Consider the following 23236-nt stretch of genomic DNA (forward strand, 5'->3'; position numbering starts at 1 on the left):
ATTATATCGAAGACACGCTCTACCTTTCAGCTATCAACTTTTTTCTTCCTCGAATTTATATCTTACCCTTTTTTTGCACATAAACTTCATCTGTTAACAACCTTTGGGAAACCAACAGATATTTCTTACATAAATCTAGTGCATTTTGTTCCAGGTTTAATTATATGCAAAGGAATGATACAAACTTGGAACCTCAGTCCATAAACTATGAACAGATGGGTAGAAGTATTTGATATATCTCGATAAAACTCTTAAATTCATGGCAAAGCTTGTTGATCATGGTTTCCTTAAAAAAAAAAAAAAAACTTCATGACCAGCACAGATCAAATGTCCATCCAGTCTATGTTGTTCTTTTTTTCATTATAACATACAAACGCCCATTTACAAATAATACACCAAAATGAATAAAAGTTTGGATACCAAAATGAAGATTTGTTCCAACCGATCTCGTTCCTTCTGTATACAAAGGTCCTTGTTCCAAGTCCATGCCCCCGTGGTACAACACGGGCACAATCGCAGAACTGAAGTGCTACTAACAGCCATTTTCCTTTCCTTCCTGAACGCCCAACTGTTGTGTCCACATAGTCACTGACTGAATTAACATGATATATTTTCTTTTCATTTTTCTTTTACTGTAATCTTGGCCAATATTGAGACATATCAGGTTCACTTCCAGGAACTTGAACTGGAACTGACACACCAGGGGAAATGAGTCCTAGAAATGGGTGAAAAAAAATAGCCATGTAGATATTCCCTTCGAGAGATAGGCAAGGAGTATGACTTCATATTTAAGACAATGAGCTCTAATGCATTCTAACATTTTTACTGTATTTTCATATATCTTGAAGTGTTACAAACCAAAGTACCAGTTTCAGAAGCCACATAACATTTTACACACCCTTATTGAATCCAAGTCCCCTATGCCAGCAGTCAGCAAACTCATTAGTCAACAAAGCCAAATATCAACAGAACGATTGAAATTTCTTTTGAGAGCTGAAAACCGACTTCTGCACATGCGCCACAAAGTTTTAATCCACTGTAAGTGCTCGCCCACATGTGGTATTTTGTGGAAGAGCCACACTCAAGGGGCCATAGAGCCGTATGTGGCTAGTGAGCCACAGTTTGCCGACCACTGCCTTATACACAAGAAAAAAAAAAAAGAAAAAAAAAAACAGAAGAAAAAAACAAAACGCCCCATTGGTTTGTATTTTGGGACTTTGTGATAAAACTATCTCTGGAAAACCAATGTGGTACTTCAGCTGCAATGAGAAGCACAGAAGAGCTAGCGGGGAGAGAAGTCTTCCAGTAAACACTCACTGTGCAGCTCAGGGAGCCCTAATTGTTGAACTATGGCTAATGATCGCTCCTCTGAGACCTTACATTCTTGGGCCTTGGCTTTACAGACAACCTCAGGAAGAACAACTTTGCTTTCTGTCTGTATAGTGTCAAGTTACTAACTAGGTTGGCTGAATTTCCCTTTTCAATCACTTTTCCCCAGAAAAGCAAGCAATAAAGAGTTAAACACAGGATCACACAAGGCCAGGAGGTGTGTGTGTGTGTGTGTGTGTGTGTGTGTGTGTGTGTGTGTGTTTTCTTTAGGTCAACTTTGAGTATAGAGAGATCACCTGGCAAAAGAAGCTCCTAAGCAGCCTTAGGAGTAGCAGCTCACCTGTGGAAGTGGTGCCCGAGGTGCCCATTGGCTGGCTGTTCATATGTGTCTGCATATGTGGGGGGGTATAGGTATCATAACTCCGGCCATTCACCGAAGGGCTGGTAGGCAGCATGCAGGAGTACGAGGACGTCTGGCTGGGGACTGGGGGCTGAGAGGAGAAAGACAAGCCTGTGGTTACAGAGAAACACATCACACAGCCACAGCCCCAAGCTCCCTCCTCCCAAGGAACTCTGCCAGCAGCTCTGACCATTGAAGACGTCCTCATGTAAAGAACTGGAAAATTCCATGGGTGTCAACCTATGAACCAGAAGGTCATGGTTCAATTCCAATAGGGGCAAATGCCCAGGTTGCAGACTGGATCCCCAGTGTGGGGCATGCAGGAAGCAGCCAATCAATGTTTCTCTCTCATCATTGATGTTTCTGCCTCTCTCTCTCCTTCTCTCTTCATCTCTGAGATCCATAACAATATTTTAGATAAATAGATATACTACAAATTTAGACAACTGCCCAGGTAGACGGTGGCACTACCCATAAAATTAATAGGACTTTTGTGCATTTTTGTCTTGAATCTCTGCTGACATCTTTAGAGAAGCTATAGCATGAAGACTTTCATTAAAACACATCCCTTCTTCGGTAAATGGAATCTATTTGAGAACCCAGTGACCCCCAAATCCCAAGCTGTGAGGCAGGGAGCAGTGGGAGGAGCTCTTTATGAAGTTGGGTTTGGGGACTTTGGGAGTCTTTCATGGCTGGACTCATGGGATTAAAGATTCTTTAAAGAGACAGATCAGTAATGATCTCGTATTAAAGTAGTTAGAAGTGTCAGTAAATACCTTGCCCCATCCTGAGAATTAGCTAAAACTTCCTTATAGACCCACAAACCCAGCCTGGGTTTTCTCCTTAAAATGGTGTTGCAATGGTGATATAAAAGAGATGAGCCTTTCTCCTAACTAAATGAGAAATACACAGAACTGGGGCAAAACCCATGAACCCTCACGGACAAACAACTTAGGATGAATCAATAGAAGCATGATGTCAGAAACAAGGGAGACGATGATAGTACTACTGCACTCTGCAAACTATAGACATGTTTAACATTGCAACATCCACAGTCTTAGAAAGCATGACACATTAAAGAAGATTCAGAGGAGGACACCCAATCTTTTTGTAAAATGGTGGAAGACTTTGGTCAACATGATGAAGTGATGGACAGAGAGGCTAGCTCCACACAAACACCAGCAACCCCTGCTCCCGCTCCAAAATTCAAAGGGTAATTTTCTCTGAACAGAATCACCGATATTTTTATTTTCTTTAGTCTTTATGAGACTGAAGCGCTACCTACTGCGCTAACGAGGCACCTTTTAGTCTTTATGAATGCATGTATATTTTGGGGTGTATAGGTTGTGTAATGTTTTTAAAGTCAGAGAAATCAATTGACCCATGCCAGTTTATATGTGAAAACAACCCTATTAGAATAGCAGCATCTGTTTGTTTCTATTGCATTCCCTTGTACATATCTGGTTATCTTCACAAAAACCTAGATGTTGCTACAATTTACAAAACCGAACAGAACAAGCTACTCAGTGGCCTTACTCAAGTCAGAGGATGACTAACAGCAGTTTCAAAGAGGCAAGCAGGCCTTGAGGGCCCTGCCAGAATTTCAGCTTGCATTTGTTTCTAATTCCCAAAATCACTTCCTCCAGGCAATCAGACTTCTGGAAAATTCCAAGGCAGTTGTAGTAACACCAACTAATGGGCTGTTAATCCTTTAATTTACAATAATTGCACCATGGCCAATCATATCCAGGTGCAATAAAAATAAACATGGAAATAATGCTTCTGAAGTTGCTTATCTAGCTGCTCCTGTATTGGTCTGAAGACTGTGAAACACTTATTCTGCTGTTACTTGGATTAGAAAACCAGCAAAAGATATTCAGTGGAGAATAAACACTCTGTGACCACAGAACTGGTTCCAGAAGGGGCTCATGCTGGCCAATCTCACACCATTGGCATCCGTAATTGTTGCACAGGCAGGAGTCCTAGGAAAGTCACTGCAGAGGGCCCAGCAGAAGACCAGATTTTTCCCCTATCCAGAATCCAATCAGCTGCAAAGTTCTAGTACATACCACCTGCACTGTATAACTTCCACCATAAAGGCTTAACCTTAATAGACTATAGGCCCGGTGCATGACATTTGTACACTGGGAGGGGGTGTCTCTCAGCCTGGCCTGTGCCCTCTCGCAGGCATGTGTAGGGGCTGATCAATATCTGGGACAGAATTGATAGTAGGTAGGGACAGGTTGTTATACCAAGTAAATAGCATCATCCCAGGCAGCTTGGAGTGCCACAAACTCATCACATAATTCTCAGCAAAGACACACTAAATTTCTAGCCAATACCTTCTGTGTCTTTTCTTTATTGTAAGATGTACAAAGAAAACTAGCTATTTCTCTATATTAAGCATATACCACCATGCAAATATGAGTCCCATTTCTGACCCATTTTATCTTCCTCACTAGTTTATCACATATAATGTCCAAAATGCATACACAGATTATATATCCTATGTAATAAAACCCTAATATGCAAATCAACTGAACAGGGGAACGACTGGTTGCTATGACATGCATTGACCACCAGGGGGCAGATGCTTAACACAGGAGACGCCCCTGGTGGTCACTGGGCTCCCACAGGGAGAACACTGCTCAGCCAGAAGCCCGGACTCATGGCTGGCAAGCACAGCAGCAGTGGTGGGAACCTCCCCCACCTGTGTGGCAGGCAGGCATCCCCCACGGGGTCCTGGACTGCGAGAGGGCACAGGCCAGGCTGAGAAACACCCCCTCCCAGTGTACAAATGTCATGCACCGAGCCTCTAGTCTATTATATGAACACATTAATATAAACCCCAACTTTATTTCCAACCCCTTACTATCTGATAATGTGCATTATTTCCATTTTCCAGGACAAGTTCCACTGACATCCAAAACATGCCTCCTTCCCACCCACCATTATCAAGCTAACATACATTCTCTGTGAGCAACAAGCAGATAACCTTGATTGAACATCGGGTTTTTGTATTTTTTTTTAAGGGAATGAATCAATCAATCAACTAAAAGCTGGATTGACTGTTTTCATCTCAGGCGAGACTGGGCAAGCCAATTACTGTAGTGAGAAAGGCTCCCAAGGGGGGCATACACGGCCAATGACGTCTGCAGGCCCTGACCCACTCCCCACCCCCGCTAAGCAGGCAGCCACAGGCCTCACTTACTTGCATAGGCAGGTTATTGGCCATGGTGAAGCTGGGCATGGGTGGCAGAGCGCTGTACGTGTTGGTGAGGGCTGTGTCTGTTCGGCCCAACATGGAGCCCGATGTGAAGGAGGAAACTGCAGGGAAAGAGACACAACCAACAGTCATGGTGAGAGCCAGAGCCCAGGGCAAGTGGGTTTAAACACATTTCTTAGTAGTAGTAACACTTCACATTACCAGGCGTGGTGGGTTGTGGGATTGGTTGGTAGACACTGGTGCTGAAACTACTGCTGATAGGAATATGACTAGGTGTGTTGCTGGCCTGTCTTCTCTGATTCCTCAGTTTTTCTTCTCTTCTCCATTTGGCCCTTCGATTAGAAAACCATACCTGAAATCAGACAGAACAGGTTAGCCCTGCACCCACCACAGGCATTTCCGCTGTGCCCCTCCCCCCAATGGTGGCAAAGTACTCAGCACACTGAATCTGTTACCATTTACATAAATGAATGAAGTTCATTAGAAGCACCTTTGTCTCTAGAAAAGGCAAATGGTTTGAATAGCAAAGCATGAAACCACAGGGCAACTGGGTACCTGTATTCTTGCTTCAGGTAGATCTATTTTGGCCGCTAGTCTTTCTCTGGCAAACACATCTGGATAATGGGTCCTCTCAAACTCTGAAAGAGTAAGTTTTCTTTGTTGTGCCAGAACTACACATAACATGTCCGCCACATCCTGACTCCAACTGGTTCCCGCTTCCAACCAATTCCTTTTAAAATGCTACTACTGTTGGAGGAACTATCCCACCAGAACCAAGCTAAATTCTCTTTGGAATGACATTCATTCAAGGACTCTTCTGTGGCCTGAATTAGCCAACTCTTTTTTTTTTTTTTTTTTTTTTCCAGTATGAGAAGTCAGACTTTTAGTCTTTGAATTATTGGTACATGAAAAGAAGAAAGAAAACACACACACACACACACACACACACACACACACACACTGAAAAGATGCCCAGAAAAAAAAAATAAAGAAAGAGACAAAAAAAAAAAAAAAAAAAGAGAGAGAGAGAGAGAGAGAAATCTTTTCAGTCCTCTATGCAAAGGGCCCTGGCTAAATTTAGCTCTTTGTACTGAAGATGTGGCATTTACTTTGATTTACTGTTTCTCTACTTTGAAAAACTCCATCACCTTTCTCCAGGGCCTCAATTTGCTCTTGGGTAAAGGATGTTCTATTTCTTTGTAGCTTCCGCTTCAGCTGAAGTCGCATTTGGGCTTCATCTGAATCTTCTCCATTGGAACTGATGGAGTTAGTATTCTCTCCCCCTCCTTCCTGTTGCTGGCAGCCATCTGGAACAAAAAGAATAGGACAGTATGAGAAATTTGGAATAACTTGGGGCCTCCAAAGGGTCTGGTATAGGCACAAACTCCAAGAGCTGTATATTCAGACAGTCTTGTGAAAACATTCCCAAGGGATGTTTCTTTTTAATAAAAGGCATTTTGGACATACATCACCTGACCTTTTTTTTTTTCTTTCTGTTTTTATCAAGATGAGCCCCACCATACAATATACTTACAGAGTAACATTTCTTCGAATGACAAAATAAGTGCTAATGTTTCTGATTCAAACGATCTTTCATAACTAAACGTGACTCCCCAAATGCTTTACCCAGTTAGTTACCTTTCCCTATAGAATCTATTTACCTATGGCTGTGTTGGGAAAATAGAAGAGTGATGTTCACGATTTCAGCTGATCTATAATCAGTAATTCCTATCTAATCAATTAGATGTTGATAGGTTTGTAGAAAATGCTATTAAGAAACCAAACCAAGCTTGTAATCTTTTTAAAAAAATATTTATCTAGTTTTTATTTTAATTCTGCACAGTCAATTTCATTTTAAAGGTTGTGAATTTAGAAATACTCGCATTGTTCTGCAGTTTTATTCAACTATTGTATGAGTGCGCTTTGCCTTGACACCTATTACGAGCACAGCTGTAATTATATCATCACCAAGAACAGGCTATAATTGCTGAAAATCGAATTTTATATTTAGATAAAAGGACTGTCCATTCTTTGTAATGTGTTGCACCAGAGAAAAGTAAGATTTCTTTTAAATTTTTAACGTGTAATTTAAAAAAAGAAATAGTAGAGAGTTCACTAACTAGCTAAGTATTCTAGGCTGCAGCTGAATCCTTGGCACATCATTTAAAGTGGTACATTTTTAATTAGGGCATTTCCACCACTTTTAATGTAATTTCTATCATTAAACAGGGGAAAGTTTTATTGTTTTCCCTTGTTGCTTGGAGGGCAAGATGTGCACTTGAGCTGGCTGTCGCTTGTCTTGCGCCTTGCCCAGGAGGCCACAGCCTGTCTGAAGGGAAGCGCTCAGCCCTGACTGGGTCGGCAAGCTGGGTCCTAGGTCTTGGGTCCTGAGGCCCCCAAGGGATACCAACAGGGGCTGACCTAGAAACTTGGCCAGTAGGGGGGGAGGGAAGGGGCCTCTAGGGGGCCTTGGTGGGAATCGACTTGGCCAGGAATATCATTTATAACCGGGAGACAATAGGCATCGCCTTCAAAGAGTTCAGGGAATTGTGACAGGATCTAGTGGGGATCTTTTCAGGAACTTTGAAATGTTTTAAAACCCCAACTTTCTCCCCCATTTAAACAGGCGGATTCATCGGCACTGGCCACCATATGGGCCCTCGGAGATCTATTGAGATGACCACCAACACTTGAATAGCGAGGGGCTGCTTTTCAGCGCCGCACAATGCCCCGCGAGTAAGGGAAACTATTAAACTCCTGGGGCAGGAGCGCAGGCAAACTTTCGTGGGCAGAATTTTGAGGCCACAATGAGCGCGGACAACAAAAGGATTCTCTTGAGGCGTGCAGCGGGCCACATTGTGTTACAAGAAGCCCAGTCAACAGACTTTTCAGTGAAGTGTGTTAACCCCTCTGCTCCGCTATCATTAATCACTGTCCGGAGAGCGGGCGCCTCAATGCTATTTAGGGGCTTGGCTGGGGGGATGGGAGGGGAGTGGTGGAAGGTGGATGGGGGGCCAGGGTATGGAGTGTGGGGGGGGGCAGGGAGGGTGGATGGGGACTAGAGGGCATGGGGGGGGGGCTGATAATCAGGGATGATAGAGACCAGGGTTGGGGGATAGGGGTGAAAGCCTGGAGGGAAGATGGGGTGGGATTGGTAGGGGACAGGGAAGAGGAGAGGCAGATGGAGGAAGAAAGGTGTAAGAAAGACAGAAAAGAGTGTTGAGAGGAAAAGGAAATAAGAAGGTGGAAGGAGAGAGGAGAGAAAGAGGAAAGGGAAGATAAGGGGGAAAGACAGTATTAGTCACAGGCAGAGGCACTACTTAGGGTGGTCTTGTGCTGTCTCAGAAAGGCGGGAGTGGGGAGGGCTACTGGGTGCAGGGGAGACTCACCCACGCCAGCACACCTTCGCTAATTTACTGCCCCAGGTTTCTGAGGGGACTTAGCAAAGTGTTTTTTTTGTATGTGCTTTTTGTTTTTGTTTTTGTTTTTGTTTTTGTTTTCAGGGGAAGAAATGAAGAGCTGCCCTTATTGGGGGTTCAGTGAATGAGGAGGACTTTAGCAATAGTCCTTTTGGGCCAACTGGACAGGCTCCTAGGGTATTGCTTTGGAAAAAAAACAAACAAAAACTGGTCATCGGACATTTAGAGACATGGCCCTGTAGAGACCACAATCCCATCTCGCAGGGGTGATCAGTCATGCCTTCCAGGAGGCCCCATCCCAGGCCTTTTTCTGGCACATTCGATCTTGCCAATGAAACAAAGCTGCCCGGTCTCTCTCAGAAGACCCTCACTGATAGCATTCTCTGCTCTCCTTTGCTTCTCTGACACCTTCCTAATTTTAAAACATGGACATTTGCCCACGCTTCCCTTCTCCTTCCTCTCCCCCTCCCCCTCCCCACACACTCACACAAACGCAGGCACGCAACTGACTTGAGAACTGGCATTTAAGGAGAGGAAAGTCAACGGAGAGGAGAGGAGCTGGATTTTAAACTTCTTTGGGGCAGAGTGGAATTTAGAAGCAGGTCAGAAGAAACCCGTGACTATAGCATCCCTCCGTGACTCCTCTTAGCGGTGCAAACCTGCACCATTATTATTATTATTATTATTATTATTATTATTATTATTATTATTATTTTCATAGTAGCAACTGTTCTAGCCAGGCGGTGACAGAGCGGTCACTTTTAGATTGCTCCCTCCCTCCCTTTTTCCTTTAGTGGATTTACCTTTCTCCCTTCAAGCTTTTCACAAAAATAAAACTAGAAGCTGGATCTCAAATTCCCCATATGATAAAGCTAAGTGGCAAACAATTAAGATATCTTCTTTAAAAGGCGCCCCCTCCGAGCGCGGGAAGGCGCCTTCAATGGGCCGGGCGCCGTCCACCTTGCAGCCTAATCCGCGCGGAGGCCAGTGAAAGCGCCTCCCATTATCCCAGCCCCAGGACCATCTGACGCTGGGGACGGGATTTGTTTCTGGGAGGAGAAGGGAGGTGGGGGAAGGACGCTGGGAAATAAAATCATTCCTTAGTTTCTTAGTGTCTTAATCAGTGAGGCGGAAAACAAGCAAGAAAAGATAGCAACCCGGTTGCGGCACCTTTTCAGCTCGGGAGGCCCGGATCAAAACATTGTAGCATCTGTTGAAAAAGAGACTGAATAAATCCTATAGAGGGCCTGGGTATTGGGGAGGGGGAGAAGGGAGGTGAGGGTTAGGGGAGGAGATAAGAAAAAGTGTCTCGTGATCCCTAAAACCCAAATCGCTGGAGAACTGGGGCCGGATAGAGCTGTCTCTTGTCAGCCCTCGTCCTCCCGATCTTATCCACTGCCGCGTGCGGTCGATTGGATGGAAACCGTACTTGTCTCCCTCTGAAACCTAACCTCGCCTTATGCTTTCCGAGTAAGAGACTCTTAAGAAGCCCCAAAACGGCTTCCTGGCCCAGGGAAAGGGGCCAATGCGGGAGGGGATCCTTGCTAACTCCCAGAAGCCTGAAGATCCTCCAAGCATCCGCCCAAGCTCCCCACCGGCGCCCGCGGCCCCCACGCGCGGACTCCCACGCTCGCTCGGTGTGCGAGAACCGCGCTGCCCCCGCGCCGGGATCGGGGCACAGACTTGGGTTTTATGCGGGAGCAGAAGCGGGGCTGGCTGGCAGTTAGTTGGGGAATTCTCCAGCAAGTCGCTGCTGCAAGTACTAAGTTCCCGCCCCAATCGCCACCACCAGGTCCCCGCGGGTAGGCAATCGCTTCCCGCCCTCGCGCTCCGGGAGACAAAAAGCTGCCCGAAGCCGCGCCGCCCGTACGGGAAGCGGCGGGGCTAGCAAAGCTGCAGCCTGGGCTTCTGGGCCCGAGAGCCGAGGGGCCAGCGCGGAGGCTCGGGGTCAGCTTGTGGGACCCAGCCGGCTGGAGGCCCGGGGCCGCTGGGGAGCTGGCGGAAGGCGCAGTGGAGGGGGAAGTGCGCTTTCACTTGAGTGTGTCCACTGCGCGCACGTGGGGCTCCAAGCTGCAAAGGTCAAGTGAGGGTGTGGTGGTCCCCACTTAACCATGTCAGCCCCGCGCCCTCAGCAGACGCCGCAGCGGGCCTGGGCCTGCAGCCGGGTGGGAGGCGGATCCTCAGGTGTGCCTGCGGAACTCCGGGAGGCGGCGGGTTGGGCGATCCAGGGAGGGAGGGGATCCGGCGGGCGGGTCGCCCAGCTCAGAGCATCGGGAAGCTCTGGCCGGCCGAGCGCGGCGCTGGGAAACCGGGACCCAGCGCTTTGCACCCCATCTTCCCAGTGTCCGTCCTATATTGTTTTCTGCTCTTAACACTGACATGTCTAATTGGCAATTGGTGCCGAATCGTGTCCAGAGGTCTCTTGTGGAACATTTCTACAGCTGTCTCCTTCAACGAGACGCTTATTCATGTCGCCTTAATGAGAAACAAAACGTTCTCTAATGAGCAATTACAGAGCGACAGGATTGTTCCCATAACAAATTCTTGGGAGTGACAGAAGCATCCTTTGTACCAGTTACTTCGCATACTGTTACCGATTTTCCCTTCTCTGGTCCGGCTCCGTGGAGCCGCCTTGGGAGCGCGCGCGCGCGGGCAGTCCGGTCAGCGTCCAGCACCGCAGCCCCCACGAACCAGAAGCCCCCAGGCTAGGACGGGCTCCGGGGAGTAAGACGCCATGTCCCATTATCTCACATATTATCTCCTTGTCACCAGGACAACAAATACCGATTAATCTTCCCAGTAAACTGTTTCCTATTCTTGACCAAGCTACCTCTGTGTGTGTGGAGGGGAAGGAGAGAGTCAACGGGCCCCACCCCACCCTTATCTTCTCTCCCAGACCCGGGCATCCTACTTCTGGCTCACACTGTTGTTACTCCACCCCTCTAAGCAGTCGCCTCCCACAGAGAGTGAGAACTAGTGGGAACTGGGGGCCCGGAAGGCTGGAGAGACTGTGGGGGTGTTTTAGCTGGGAGACCACCACTCCCAATGCCCCCTTCTCCACTCGACCAACTATGGGTCTCTCTGCTCACCCTCTCTCATTTGAGCCCTACTCATAGTCACATAATCTGTCAATTATGGCAGAAAGCAAAATGATACAATTCTGTTTACCTCACAGCCTGTCAGTGTTAACCTGTCTCACTTCTACAGCAAAGAGACTTTCTGTGCATTTGAATGGCAACTTGGAATAGGGTATCACAAAGCTAGCTCTTACACACACGCACATACTCTTGCTCATAACACACATGTTACACACCATTTACAATCATATTACTCCTGACATAGCCCTTGCATTCCCAGGCCAACCAGAGAGTTCAATAAACACCCCCTACATGCAGTACAAGCAAGTATCCCAAGCCTTTGAAGAGTCACCCCACTGCATCCTCTAAGCACAGAAGCCCAGAGAGGGAAAGGTTGGGGAGAAGATTATGGGCTGCATATAGGGAGCATTAGACGGTTGCTTGGGGTTTTTACCTTGGGTAGGTTGCCCTGGAACTGAAGTCCCTGGATACCAACCCGGACGGGTGCCCCAGCTTCCGGTCTGCCCATTCAATATCCTTAGTTTATCATACATGCCGTCTGCGCCCATCTGTTGCTTTTCGCTAGCCAGGTTGCGAAGAACTCTGTTTATTGATGACACCTGCAAATCAAACCCAAATCAAACCAAATGATAGTGTCTCCTAAAAACAAGGCCACTCTGTCCTAAATCCCCATCTCCACGCATCCACCCCCTAAAAGAGCAACTCTTAACACATCTTTAAAAATACTCCCAACCATCATGGGACGGGACAGTGTAGGCTGATTTGCAAGGACATGATGGACAGAATGACTGCCATCACTTTGGGCACAGAAACTGAGCTGGGTCAAAACTGGTGAGTAAGAGGGTCTCTGCTGACATAGCTGCCTTACTTTGTTAAAAGATTTCCAAAAATTCTCAAGACTTATTTAGAGCTTTGTTGCACTTTTTTATATTAGCACAGAAACGGATGTTTGACGCCTGAAGGAATGTTCAGGCAGGCAGATTTGGAGGGAGTTAGGATCTGGTTTTCATTTTAATTTTCCTTCTTGATTCAAGTGCCTCCGCCCTCTACTATGCAGCATGCAAATGAGGTGACCAACTACCCACACTTGACTCCCATTTTCCAGAAAGTCAAGGAAATGTCAGGATGCTCCTCTCAACAGCCCCAGGTACAGAGAGCAGGGAGGTAGAGCAGAGAGGAGATAGGAGACAGACAAGGTGGGGAGGAGAGCAGAAGGAGGTGAAGAAAGATATGGTAAAGAGGAGGGAGAGTGGAGCTTAGGGCAGGGAGGGGCGTGTTCTCAGTGAACTTACACTTGGTATATTATCGTTGGTACAGACCCCCTCCGACAGTAATCTGTCTCGGATTTCCCAAGCAAAGATGGACGGACACTCCCGCTTATACTGGGCTATTTTGCTTACAACTTCTGGAGTCGCTACTCTTGGTTTACTACCACCGATTGCCCTGGGTCTGATGGAGCCAGTCTCGTAATACCTGCCCAGAATTTTACTCACACATCCATTGGACACCTGCATAGGGGAAGTGGACAGAAAACCACATTATTAATAATTTCAAGACAAAAATAAAATTGTTTAAGTATGCATTAAACAATGACAAGCTTACGTTTTGATTGTCCAGCACTTGGACTTTTGCATCTGCATGGGTCTATAAACACAAAAATATACCTTCAATGGTACGAGAACTTACTGTAGAGAGCCTTTTTTTTCTCTTAAAATTACATTTGTAGCCCTGAAAACTACAAATAGGAGGATACTTTTAAACAGTTTGAACTAAAAAAAAAAAACTAATTTAAATTAAAAAAAACTGTTTTCTTAAACACTGCCAGAAGATGCATCAAAACGAAGTCAGATTTGTGTGTGTGTTTTAAACCTTGTTTAAAGTGGTGTCATGTTTTAATGAGCAAAGGGGTAAAGTAAATTGAACTTAAACTTAATATTTCCTTTAAAAATATACCCAATTGAGTACGTGAGAGCTATGGAGGGAGGCAAATAGCACTTGTGTTTTTAAATAAATATATATATTCTTCCTTAGTTTATCATATGCACACCAATATCAAAATCTGAAGTAAGCATGGGATGAGAGAGAAGAAAATGCAATTATGCCGGTTTTGTAAATCTCAGCTTATTCTAGCACATAAAAGATAGTACATTTAAAAACATAAATGTTTTTTACCAAGTGAAAAGAGAAAGTTTTTTTTTTCTTTTAATTCACACACTCCTTTTTTTTTTTTTTTTTAAGCAGATGAGTTATGTGACTGACCAGGTTGAAAGGATAGGGAAGGATGGTGAAAGGAAAGGGGAAAGCGGGAAGTCAGGGAGTGGCATGAGGACTGGGGTGAGGGGGTGAGGGAGGGGGTCCATCATTAGCAGCAGTTTACAGTAAGAAATGAAGAGAGGGCCTTGAGAGTGGAGGGCCGCAGGGGCGGCGAGTGGGGCGCGCCAGGAGGATCACCTGCAGAATTCGGGAAATGTCGCACGGCCGGGCCCCGCTGTGCGCTAGCTCCACGATCTTCTGCCGGGTGGAGTCTGGCAGTGGCCGCCCGTTGACAAAGACACCACCTAGCTGATTCACTCCACTGTGACCTAAGGAAAGGCAGAGGAGAAGAGAGGAACAGAGGGGAGAGCAGAGGAGAAGAGAGAAGAGAGGAGGAAGAGAAGGAGGAGGAGGAGAAAACAACCAAATGCATCCTCAGCTCCCTGCCAACTCCTGCCAACCTTGGTGATCAGGTCCCTGCAATCGATCAAAAATGACAACGGGACCGTGCAGCCATGCAGGGCATCGGGCAGCCCAGCCCCAACCACAGCCATACCCTTGCCCGCTGGACTGCAGAAGCACCAGGCAGGCAGACACCTGCCAAGGAGCAAGAACACACTCACCTCACTATGGCACCACCCCAGCCGTGTCCCCAGACCACTGTCCCTCCTCATGAACACCCCAACCAGCCTCTGAACCCACAAGACGCAAACAATCAGCTCTAAAAATATCTTCCCAGAGATCCCTCCTGAGTGTCTGGCAAACGGCGGTTCCCCAGAACCCACACGGAACTTCCAAGCTCTCCGCGTTGCTGAGACTGTCAGGGCAAATCCCACTGCCTTCCAGCGCTTCCACGGAGGCTTGAATCCAGAATTGTTTGCTGTCACACTCCAAACTCTGGCGAAGGCACCGCACAAGCACCCGGGTTAAAAAACACACGTATGTGGGAGAAGAGAAGGGGGAGGAGTAGAGAAGAACCAGAACAGCAGATCTGGGGCTAGCGGATCTAGCCTGGGTTTCAGCGTCTCTACCGCAGGCATGAGGGTCAGAGCCCCAGATCTGCTCCAACCACGAAGTAGCCGGGGTCTGCTCAGACAGCGGTCACAGCTCGATTGACTTCCGCTGCTGCTCTCTGCTCTCCTCACAGCCAAGGACAGATATTAGCAAAAATCAAAAAGCAAAAGGAAAAGGAAGAGACCACATCACAGTGCCCACACCTCCCCCCCATTCCCTCCTTTATCTTGTTATCTCACAGCCTCCTCGCCCATTGTCTAATCTCAGAGAACAGGGGTAGGAAGTTAGCCCCTCTCCGCAGCCCCCTCCCTAGAAACCACAGGCACAGAAATAAAGCCAGTGGACAGTTTCCACTTCCGTGCAGATCTCCCACCTGCAGCCCCGACGCTGGAGAGCAGCCCTTCCAGGAGATGCAGCTCCCTGCTCAGCTCGCCTCTCCTCTCTCCCCTCTTCTCCTTGGAGTCTCTGATAAATGGACTCCAGGAGCCTGCGCTTCTTAGCAATAAATAAGCTCCAAATATAGAAGAGGGGGGAAAAATATGATGAGCCTCCCTGACATTTGTCTTTAAAATAAAACTAGCTGCACGTCAAGTTTGAGCTTAATTTCTGGAAATAGGCGGAAGTCGCTCCGGATCATGCATGGAAGGCTAATTGAAAAGATCAGTCGGGGCGCTTGTGGCAGCCTTGTCACTTTGTGACAGTGCTCCGCTCCGGGAAATTGCATCGTCACGACAAACGGGACCATGATAAAACGACCCTTTCCGTCCCTATTTGTAGATCACTCAGACGAGATTGAACCGCACTCGTTTCCCCTTCCAGGGGAGCCGCGTGTTCGGGGTAGCAAAGGCTTGGGGCGGAGGGGGGGGCCCCTCGCCGCCGAGAGGGGGGCCGGAGCCTAAGCTCAATGAGAAGTGACAGGCGTCTGGGGGATCTGGGCTCTGCCTGGGCGCAGCAGGAGTGGGGACGACACGGGGACATCACTTTTCCAACGGAGCAAGGCCTCGTTCACGCTTCCGGTCTCTCCCAAATACCCTTCCTTGGCTCAGCAGGACCCATCTACCCTCCAACTGCAGGGCTTCCCCTTTGGACAAAGGAAGCCTCCCCAGAAAGAGAAAGGCTGTCCTAGAGAGTGACCAAGAAAGGCTTTCCAAACTTCACGCGTAGCCTGGGCGATTCCCAACCTCTGAACGCCAAGGCATAGGAGGCCGCCTAATCCTAGACTTCCCCCGACCCTTGCAAAATAATAATAATAATAATAATAATAATAATAATAACTTCCCCGACACCTCCACAGGGACCATGGGCTGGTGCTCGCCCAGGAGACGAGGAGACGCCAGGGCCAGGTCGCCTCTGCCAGCATCGAAATGGCAGCGAGGCAGCGCGGCTCAGTTCCCCTTCAGAGGTTAAGCCTCAATCATTGTGTCCCCTCCCCGGGGACGGCGGGCGCTCCTGCCCAGTAGCGATGATTATGCGCCTAGAATCCGACCACGAAGCATCTAATAGGAAAACATATGGTGTCAATTTGGATGCTCTGCGCCTCGCGCACACCCGGGAGTGAGGGGCACAAAGCCCCGCAGGCCTGCCCGCGACCCCGCGCCCCTCAGGGCCGCCAGCCAGGCCACAGCGGCAAGCACTGTGCTCCCGGGCCCCCGCCGAGAGCGCTGGGGAGGCTGAGCTGCCGGAGGAGAATCCAGCTGCCCCAGGGGGTGTGCAGAAGCCTTCGCTGCCAAGAAGGGTGCCTCCTGGGCCAGCCCCCGGGGCCGCCAGGTTCTGCACAACTGAACCCCCTTTACAGCTTGCCACCTTTGCGTCCTCTCCCCAGCTTCTGTCCACCAGCCGCTGAGGCACCGAGAGGCAGCCAGCGCTTCCAGGACAGAGGCATCTGGCTCTAGGGACCCGTCTGGTCTGCAGTCCTACACCTGAGCCCTTAACCCGAGTGCAGATTCCGCACCTCAACCCGGATTTATTTAGGCTTCACTGGTCCTCCAGGCTCCCAGGTCCGGACTCCAGACTAGCCCTGCTGCATACCAACACGCTTGGACTGACCAGGAAGGTGGACTGGACCCTGGGGGCCTGGGCAGAGGGCGCATGGGAAACTCAAGAGGCAGGATCAGAGGCGCTATGGGCATACCCCGGAAACAACCAGCACCCACACAGCTGCAGCAGGGCTTTGCCAAGTTCTTGGCTGGAGCCCGACTCTTTTCCCAGACCCAAGAGCCCAGTAACACCCCCACTGGACAAGTTTACCACCTCCACCTCACTGCAGGCTTGGGTGTCTTGCCCTCTAGGCCCCTAGAGGGGCAGAGAGGGAAGGAGCTGCCCAGGCAGCGACTGGGGAAGGGAGCCCCACACCCGGCCCCATGGAGGAGACCTCTGTCTTGGCTAAGCCCAAAGGGGCCTCCTTCTCCTGGAGCAGCCAGGAGAAGCCTCCGCCCCTCTCTGCTCAGCCCAGCCCCTCTCTCTGGGGTCAGAGCCCGGGCAGGGGAGGGGAGGGAGGTGTGAGTTACAGGATTTGGGGGGAGGGAATGGGGTTTCTCTACCTCAACTTCACAAACTGGAGTGGGCTGTTCTGAAGCGCCCAGCTCCTGTTTGTCCAGGAGCTAGAACAGCGGAGCAAAAGCCCTCCCCTCTCAGGTTGCCAGGCGCAGAGGGGGGCACAGTTGCCTTTGGTCCCTGGGGTTTTTCCTTGCTACCAAGGTGGCCTGGTCAGAGCTGACCCCTTCCCCTGACCCACTGGGTCCTCGGATGCCCAGCCCCACGGGAGAGAGACTAGAGGCACTTACTGTTCTGCATGCTGGCACTGGCTGTGGGGCGCGGGATCCCACGGGGCTCGAATATGGGATTCTGTTAGCAAGAACACAGGCATTAGTCCTGGGCGGGGTAGGCCTGCCTCTGGATGGAGGATGACCTGGGGCCAGGACAGGGGCTCTTTAGGAAATAACCCACCCAATTGCTTAGAGCTATCTGAGGGTCACCCAGCTCTACCTTGCAGGCATGCAACAATCTACAAATAAAACACTCCAGTATTCCCAATCTGTATCTTCCAGACCCCAAAGTATTAAACCCTTTCATCAGAAGAAAGGATGACCCTATTTTGATTTTTTTTTCCTTCCATCTGAACAACAATGAAGAAGCGTTCTGAATCTGTAGGGTTTTGGATCCCAAAGCAGCTTTCAAGCCACCGCAGAACTTGCCTGGAATCTGGGATGTCTGTCCACTCCCACAATAAAAGGTCTCACACATCTGCGCGCCCCTAGTTAAGGTCTTCCCCCTAAGATAAAACAGAAGGCGAGAAAGGTGTGTCAGATTGTGGCTCAAAAGCAAAGGCCGCGGGTTCCCTGAACCACACTCTCAGAAAACAAAACAAAACAAAACAAAATACTCCTCTAGGACTCACACTGCCCTAAACCCCTACATCTCAGAGCTGCACCCACGTTTTCGGCAGCCTCTCCCGCAGAAGTCTCTACCTTTTAGAAGTGACTGCTCTGGCCTGGCTTGGGAGGACTGGAGCATCTGACAAGCCAGGCCCCATTTGCAAAAAAATATCTAGAGCCAGGGAAAGGGAAAGGGAAAGAACAAGAGAAACGGTGGAATAGGGGGTAGTGAGGTGCATACACGAAGTTTAGAGGTGAAGGGAAGAGGACCTCAGAACTTCAGAGTGCCGGAGCGTGCAGGCTGGGGCTGGTCTGGAGGGCTGCAAAGCCATCCTCTCCTTGAGGAATTTTACCACCCAGCCGCCTAAGGCCCCCAGAACCCAACTCTCTGGTTACCACTTTCTCCTTCACTCTCCCCTTCAAAGCTTCCCAGCCAGGCCCTTCCTCCACCCATCTCCCAGCCTTTCTTGGACTTTGAATGTGGTGAGCCCAACTTTTTCCCCCCAAACCTCACTTATTGTGATTAACTTTTCTTTTGGTGTTTAGATCGTCCCCCCTTTTACTGTACTGGGACACACGCTGTCTACCTCGCCTCACTGCTTTAAAAAGTAGGAACAGGAGGGGGTGAGCGTGGTCGACAAAGCCTACAGACAGTGAACAATGGCTTCTATTCTCCAGCTCTCCCCATCCCCAAAGAGCAAGACGGACTCTCCCTAACCAGCAACACAGCTTCCAACCACACGTACCAACAACCCACCAACTCACAAAGGGAACAGAGGGACACTTCTTGCATTGTAAATCCTGACCTGGTGCTTGTCTCCCCCAAGATTCATTCGCCACCACCCCTCCTACTATCCGTCACCTGAGAAGGTTTTTGGGGGAGGGGAGAGAAAATAGAAAAGTAATTTCTCGTTATAAATATCTGGAGGTAATTGTGTTACTGGTGTGAGTTGTTAGGGGCTGTAAAAAGATACAACGGCACCGTAGGGTGCTCAATTGGGAAGAGAGAATTACAATGAAGAGTCCATTCAAATGGTTTGGGCAAAAAAAAAAAAAAAAAAAAGAAGTAAAATAATTAAATAGTCACAGCATCATTTCTCCCCGTTTAAAAAAAACACACACAACAACACTAAAATACTCTTTTTTGTTCCTGTTTTGCCTATTGTGATTATTAATTTTGCCTGCCTGCAAGCAAGAAATTCCAAGAAGCATAATTTTTTCCCCCTCCAAAGCCATTCAGGGTCTAATTTATTACCTAGCTGGGAGGCAGCTTAAATCCATAAAAATTAAACTTACGAGGAACATTTCTTCCCAGCTTCCAAATTTGGCCTGGTAAAGACTGGAGACGGCAGAGGGCTACCTAGTTATGCCTAGCTGCATTGGCTCTCCAGGCCTCCCACCTCTCAGCCCCTTGACCACGGTCATGCCTCCACCAGGCAAAAACCCCAACTTGGTTCAGAATGTGTGTGTGCCCTTCCCTCACCCCCCCCCCACACACATGCCCTCCAAGTGGGACTCTGAAAAGGCAAAGTGGTAGCAGGCCGAAGAGGAGTATCGGAATACTCCTGAAGGCTTAAAACTTCCGAACTCCTTCTCTGTACCACTCTGTGCTCAAACACCAGCGAATGCCCCCATCCCAGCAGATACATTCTGGATGCTTTTTTTTTTTTTTTTTAAAGAATTCAGTAGCTGATTACAGAGAGGCCTAACCAAGTAATTTTCGAAGCATCTGGGAAAGCGTTTCAAATTCCGGTTCTACTCCATTCCCACCCCCTCTCGGCTGAGAATCTACCTAATTGCTTAAGTAATCGCTAAAGTGCAAAAAGCAATCTGAGAGGCTGGGCATGCCGACGCCCGGAAGCAAACACGCCGTTGGGAGAGTTGAGAACCCCCAGCCTCAGCCAGAGCCCCCTCCCTCCAAGCTCAGCCATGGGGTCCCTAAAGCCCTAGACGGGTCAGGGACTCGCACCAGGAATCAAGCAGTTTCCAGACAGCTGGAAGTCGCCTGAGCCTTGGTCCACTAGGCCACTGGGCCACAGCCTTCCCGACACAAGCCTCAGCTTTCAAATGCTGATGTTTAAAATTACTTAATTCTCAAAATCCAACCCCAAACTCCGTAGCTGGGGTGAAAGGGAGCGCTCACTTTTGTCCCTCATGGCCTCCCCGGCCAAAAAGTAATTAGCAATTAAAATGACAAAGTTTTACTCTCTAGGGCCAAATAAGATAACAACTAATCAAATTGCCTTCAGACGTTTTGCAAAGGTCACTGGCTATAAAAAATGTAATGTCAAGGGCAGCAACTATTATTTCTCCTAGGTAAACTCACCGAGCTTTTAAACTCTTTGCTTTTTATTTCATTTTCTGCTTCCCGCCCCTCCTCGACCTTCCCAAGTTCGAGTTAAACATCCAAAATGGCTTAAGGAGCTGTGCAGAGAATGAGAGAAAAAGATCCCACGTTCACGTTGTTTTTAAACTTTGCAGAAATCACTCAAGACTGAAGGGCAGGGTTTTAGCGCGCGCACACACACACACACACACACACACAAAATACAAGAGAGAGAAAGCATTTAACTTGAAATTCAACTCCATTTCCCACCAATTACACTTGCTAAAATTCGGGCCTATTATGGAACACAGAGACCGAGAAAATCCGCACAAGGAAAGAGGCAACAACTTTATGAACTTTGAAAAGACACTTTTCCTCCTGGGGTATTAGAACCAATCGAAAAGCTCTCAAATTACTCGGACTAATTGGCTGGGAGATGATGTGATCAGACGAAGGGGAAAGCCAGTGTTTTCACATTGATTTTTGTAAAGCCTTATAAAGAAAAAAAAAAATCAGGGAATTTAGATTTTTTTTTTTTTAAAGCAATCCAATCCACTTTTCCACCTCGAAAACTTGTTGAAATGGCAACACCGAGTGCAGCATTGTCAGAGGAAGACAAGGAAACATACCCACCGAGCGCTGGGGGCTGGAGGACAAGGAGGACCCCAGCTTTCGCAGGGCGAGGGCGAAGGTTGGGGGAAGCGTGGGGAGTCAGAGAGTTTGCAAGTTCCGAGTTCTGCGCTCAAGTTGAGGGCGAGAGCCTGAGGGCTTGAAGGAAGCAGATGATCGATCCCGTGCTCTGCTCAGAGCTCCCTCGGCGCGCGCGTTCGACCGCTTTGGCCTGGCGGCTTCTTTCCCAGCGCCCGCTCGCACTGCCTTTCTCTCTGCATCCAGCGTGCCGTTGCCTTGCCGATCGACTCTGCTCCAGCGGACGGCGGCGGGCGCGGTGCCCCTTGGCGCTTGAGTGCCAGCGGACTTGTGTGCCCGGGCCCAGGCTGCACAAAGGCGTAGGGCGGGCGAGGAGGCGGCGGAGCGGCGAGCTGGCTTCCTTGGCGCTCCCTCGGTGCGCCCGCTCCCTGCGCGCTCCCGGGGCCCTCGGCTGGACAAAGCAGCCGGCAGCGTTTGGTCCCGGCAGCCTTTCCCGGGCCTGGAGCACCTCAGACCCTCGTCCTCCTCTCCTGCGAGCCGGGAGCATTTGGAGTTGATGGGGGGGCCGGGAGCCCCGGTGCTTCTGAGAGCTCAGCCCTCGCTGGTGCAGGCGCTGGGGGTGAGCCGGCCGCCGGCCCGGAGCCCATCGCCGCTCCCGCTCCCGCTCGCCGGCCGTCGCCCTCCGACGCGGGCTTTTGCTTTTGCTGGAAGTACAAAGTTTGGGCTCCAGCGTGGAAACTTCTCCGGCCCAACTCTCCGGGGCGTAGCAATGCGGGGGGAGGGGACCGGCGAGACCGGAGGAAGGAAGGGGGGTGTGGGACACGGGGAATACCTGCCTGAATATTGCAATAAAAAAAAAAAAATGAAGCGAGAAGAAAGAAGCGGACTCACCTTTATGAGGCATCCTCTCCCATCCAAGCTCCTGTCAAGAGTTTTGTTTGCTTGGGTGTTGAGGGGTTTTTTGTGGCTGTTATTGCTGCTTAGAGACCACCACGGTTTGAAATGACGGTGTTTTAGAGGAGTTGATGGCGAGAGTTCCCTCCACGGATGCTGCCGGGTTGGTGTGTGAGAGCAATTCTCAGATCCCTGGGAAAGGAGACAGAGATTGACAATAAAATGGGCTGTCAGCAGGCTGGAGAGCGAGAGATAAAAGAGTGTGGGTGAGGGAAGTGGCTGCAGCCAGCACACCTATGCTGATTGGTGATGGCTCAAGTGTGCTAATGTGTGTGTGCCGGGCGCCCGGCCTCGCCTCCACCGCTCCTCACTGGCCCATTAGCGAAGCCTGACCTCTGTCATCATCCTCCAGCAAAACACTTCCTCCTGCGCCTGAACCAGAGCGGGAAATGAGGCCGAGCCACCACGGTTCGCTTTTCAAACCCACTAATCACTCCGCCACATGCAAATGCTCCGCTCGCTCCCACACAAAATATTGCTTTATGCAAAGCAGCGCCGGGGCCTCGCGCCCGCCGATTGGACGCTCCCTCTCCCCGCCGGGTGCAATTGGTCCGTTTGTTTGAATATGAATTCACTTGTTTTCGGCTCTGCCGCCGGTGGGTCGCCGCGGCTCCTCTCTCCGCCGCTGGGCCCCCCGCGGCCGGGCTCTGGAGCCGGTGCTCGCCAACACCGCTAGGCTCCGGGAGCCCTGCAGTTAGCGCGGCCCCCCGCCCCGTGGCTGCTAAGGGGATTGGGGGGTTGTGTCGCGCCCCCTACCTCCCCAAACTGGGCTCGGAACTCCCAATTCGTGGGGAGCAAGTTCCCGCAGTCCTTTCTTGCCATCCTCCCCGCAGCTTGGCCAGCCGCCCCGCCCCCGCCCGCCCTCGCCCCCGCCCCTACCAGGTCTCCGCCTGGGCACCGTGACACCGAGCGCCGCGGTGGCCGTGCCCTACCCCACCTGGCCGCCGCCGGGAAGAAGAGAGAAGGGGGTGTAAGCAGCACTGGGCTTCGGCAGCGACACTCCGGGGATGGCCGAGGCGAAAGCGAGGCGGAGAGGAGGCTGCGCGGGCTGGCCACTCCTCGGCGAGGCCAGGCCGCCTTCCCAGTCCAGGCCTCCCTCCCGAGCCTGCCCATCACCCCACCAGCGCTCCCCCAGCCCTTTCTTCTGTTCTCTCTCCTTTCGGAAGCCGCCGAGCGCAGCGGAGCGGAGTCACCG

The 23236-nt window shown here is 49.7% G+C and overlaps 1 protein-coding gene and 1 long non-coding RNA gene across 5 annotated transcripts; both read right to left on the reverse strand.

The window, feature by feature from the left end:
• Positions 1–621: 621 nt before the first annotated feature.
• PAX6 (paired box 6) lies at positions 622–17580 on the reverse strand. Of its 4 annotated transcripts, none has more exons than XM_084896053.1 (11): positions 17523–17580; positions 13924–14054; positions 13075–13116; positions 12966–12980; positions 11906–12071; positions 6104–6262; positions 5511–5593; positions 5157–5307; positions 4941–5056; positions 1670–1820; positions 622–715 (listed from the first exon to the last, which is right to left on the reverse strand). In XM_084896053.1, exons 1-11 carry the CDS (start codon positions 17530–17532, stop codon positions 630–632), a joined length of 1110 nt encoding a protein of 369 aa, XP_084752179.1. In that variant the 5' UTR covers positions 17533–17580; the 3' UTR covers positions 622–629. The 4 variants fall into 4 exon arrangements, with proteins under 4 accessions (XP_084752179.1, XP_084752177.1, XP_084752180.1 ...); XM_084896051.1 differs by having other exon boundaries at positions 12765–12980; XM_084896054.1 differs by lacking the exon at positions 13075–13116.
• Positions 17581–17933: 353 nt separating this feature from the next.
• On the reverse strand, positions 17934–22440 carry LOC311627907. The gene is made up of 3 exons (XR_014795949.1): positions 22276–22440; positions 21979–22173; positions 17934–18010 (listed from the first exon to the last, which is right to left on the reverse strand). It is a non-coding gene; the product is annotated as an uncharacterized lncRNA (long non-coding RNA).
• Positions 22441–23236: the final 796 nt, after the last annotated feature.

Source organism: Pipistrellus hanaki (genome assembly GCF_964339955.1).
Source record: "Pipistrellus hanaki genome assembly, chromosome: 9".
Taxonomy (NCBI): domain Eukaryota; kingdom Metazoa; phylum Chordata; class Mammalia; order Chiroptera; family Vespertilionidae; genus Pipistrellus; species Pipistrellus hanaki.

What these genes read in the sequence shown, in the direction of transcription:
- PAX6 (XM_084896051.1), bottom strand. An exon ending in ACATTTCCCGAATTCTGCAG is followed by an intron (nt 13,117 to 13,923) that starts GTGATCCTCCTG and finishes TTGTGTTTATAG; the next exon opens with ACCCATGCAGATGCAAAAGT. An exon ending in AATTGAGGCCCTGGAGAAAG is followed by an intron (nt 5,594 to 6,103) that starts GTGATGGAGTTT and finishes TTACTCTTTCAG; the next exon opens with AGTTTGAGAGGACCCATTAT.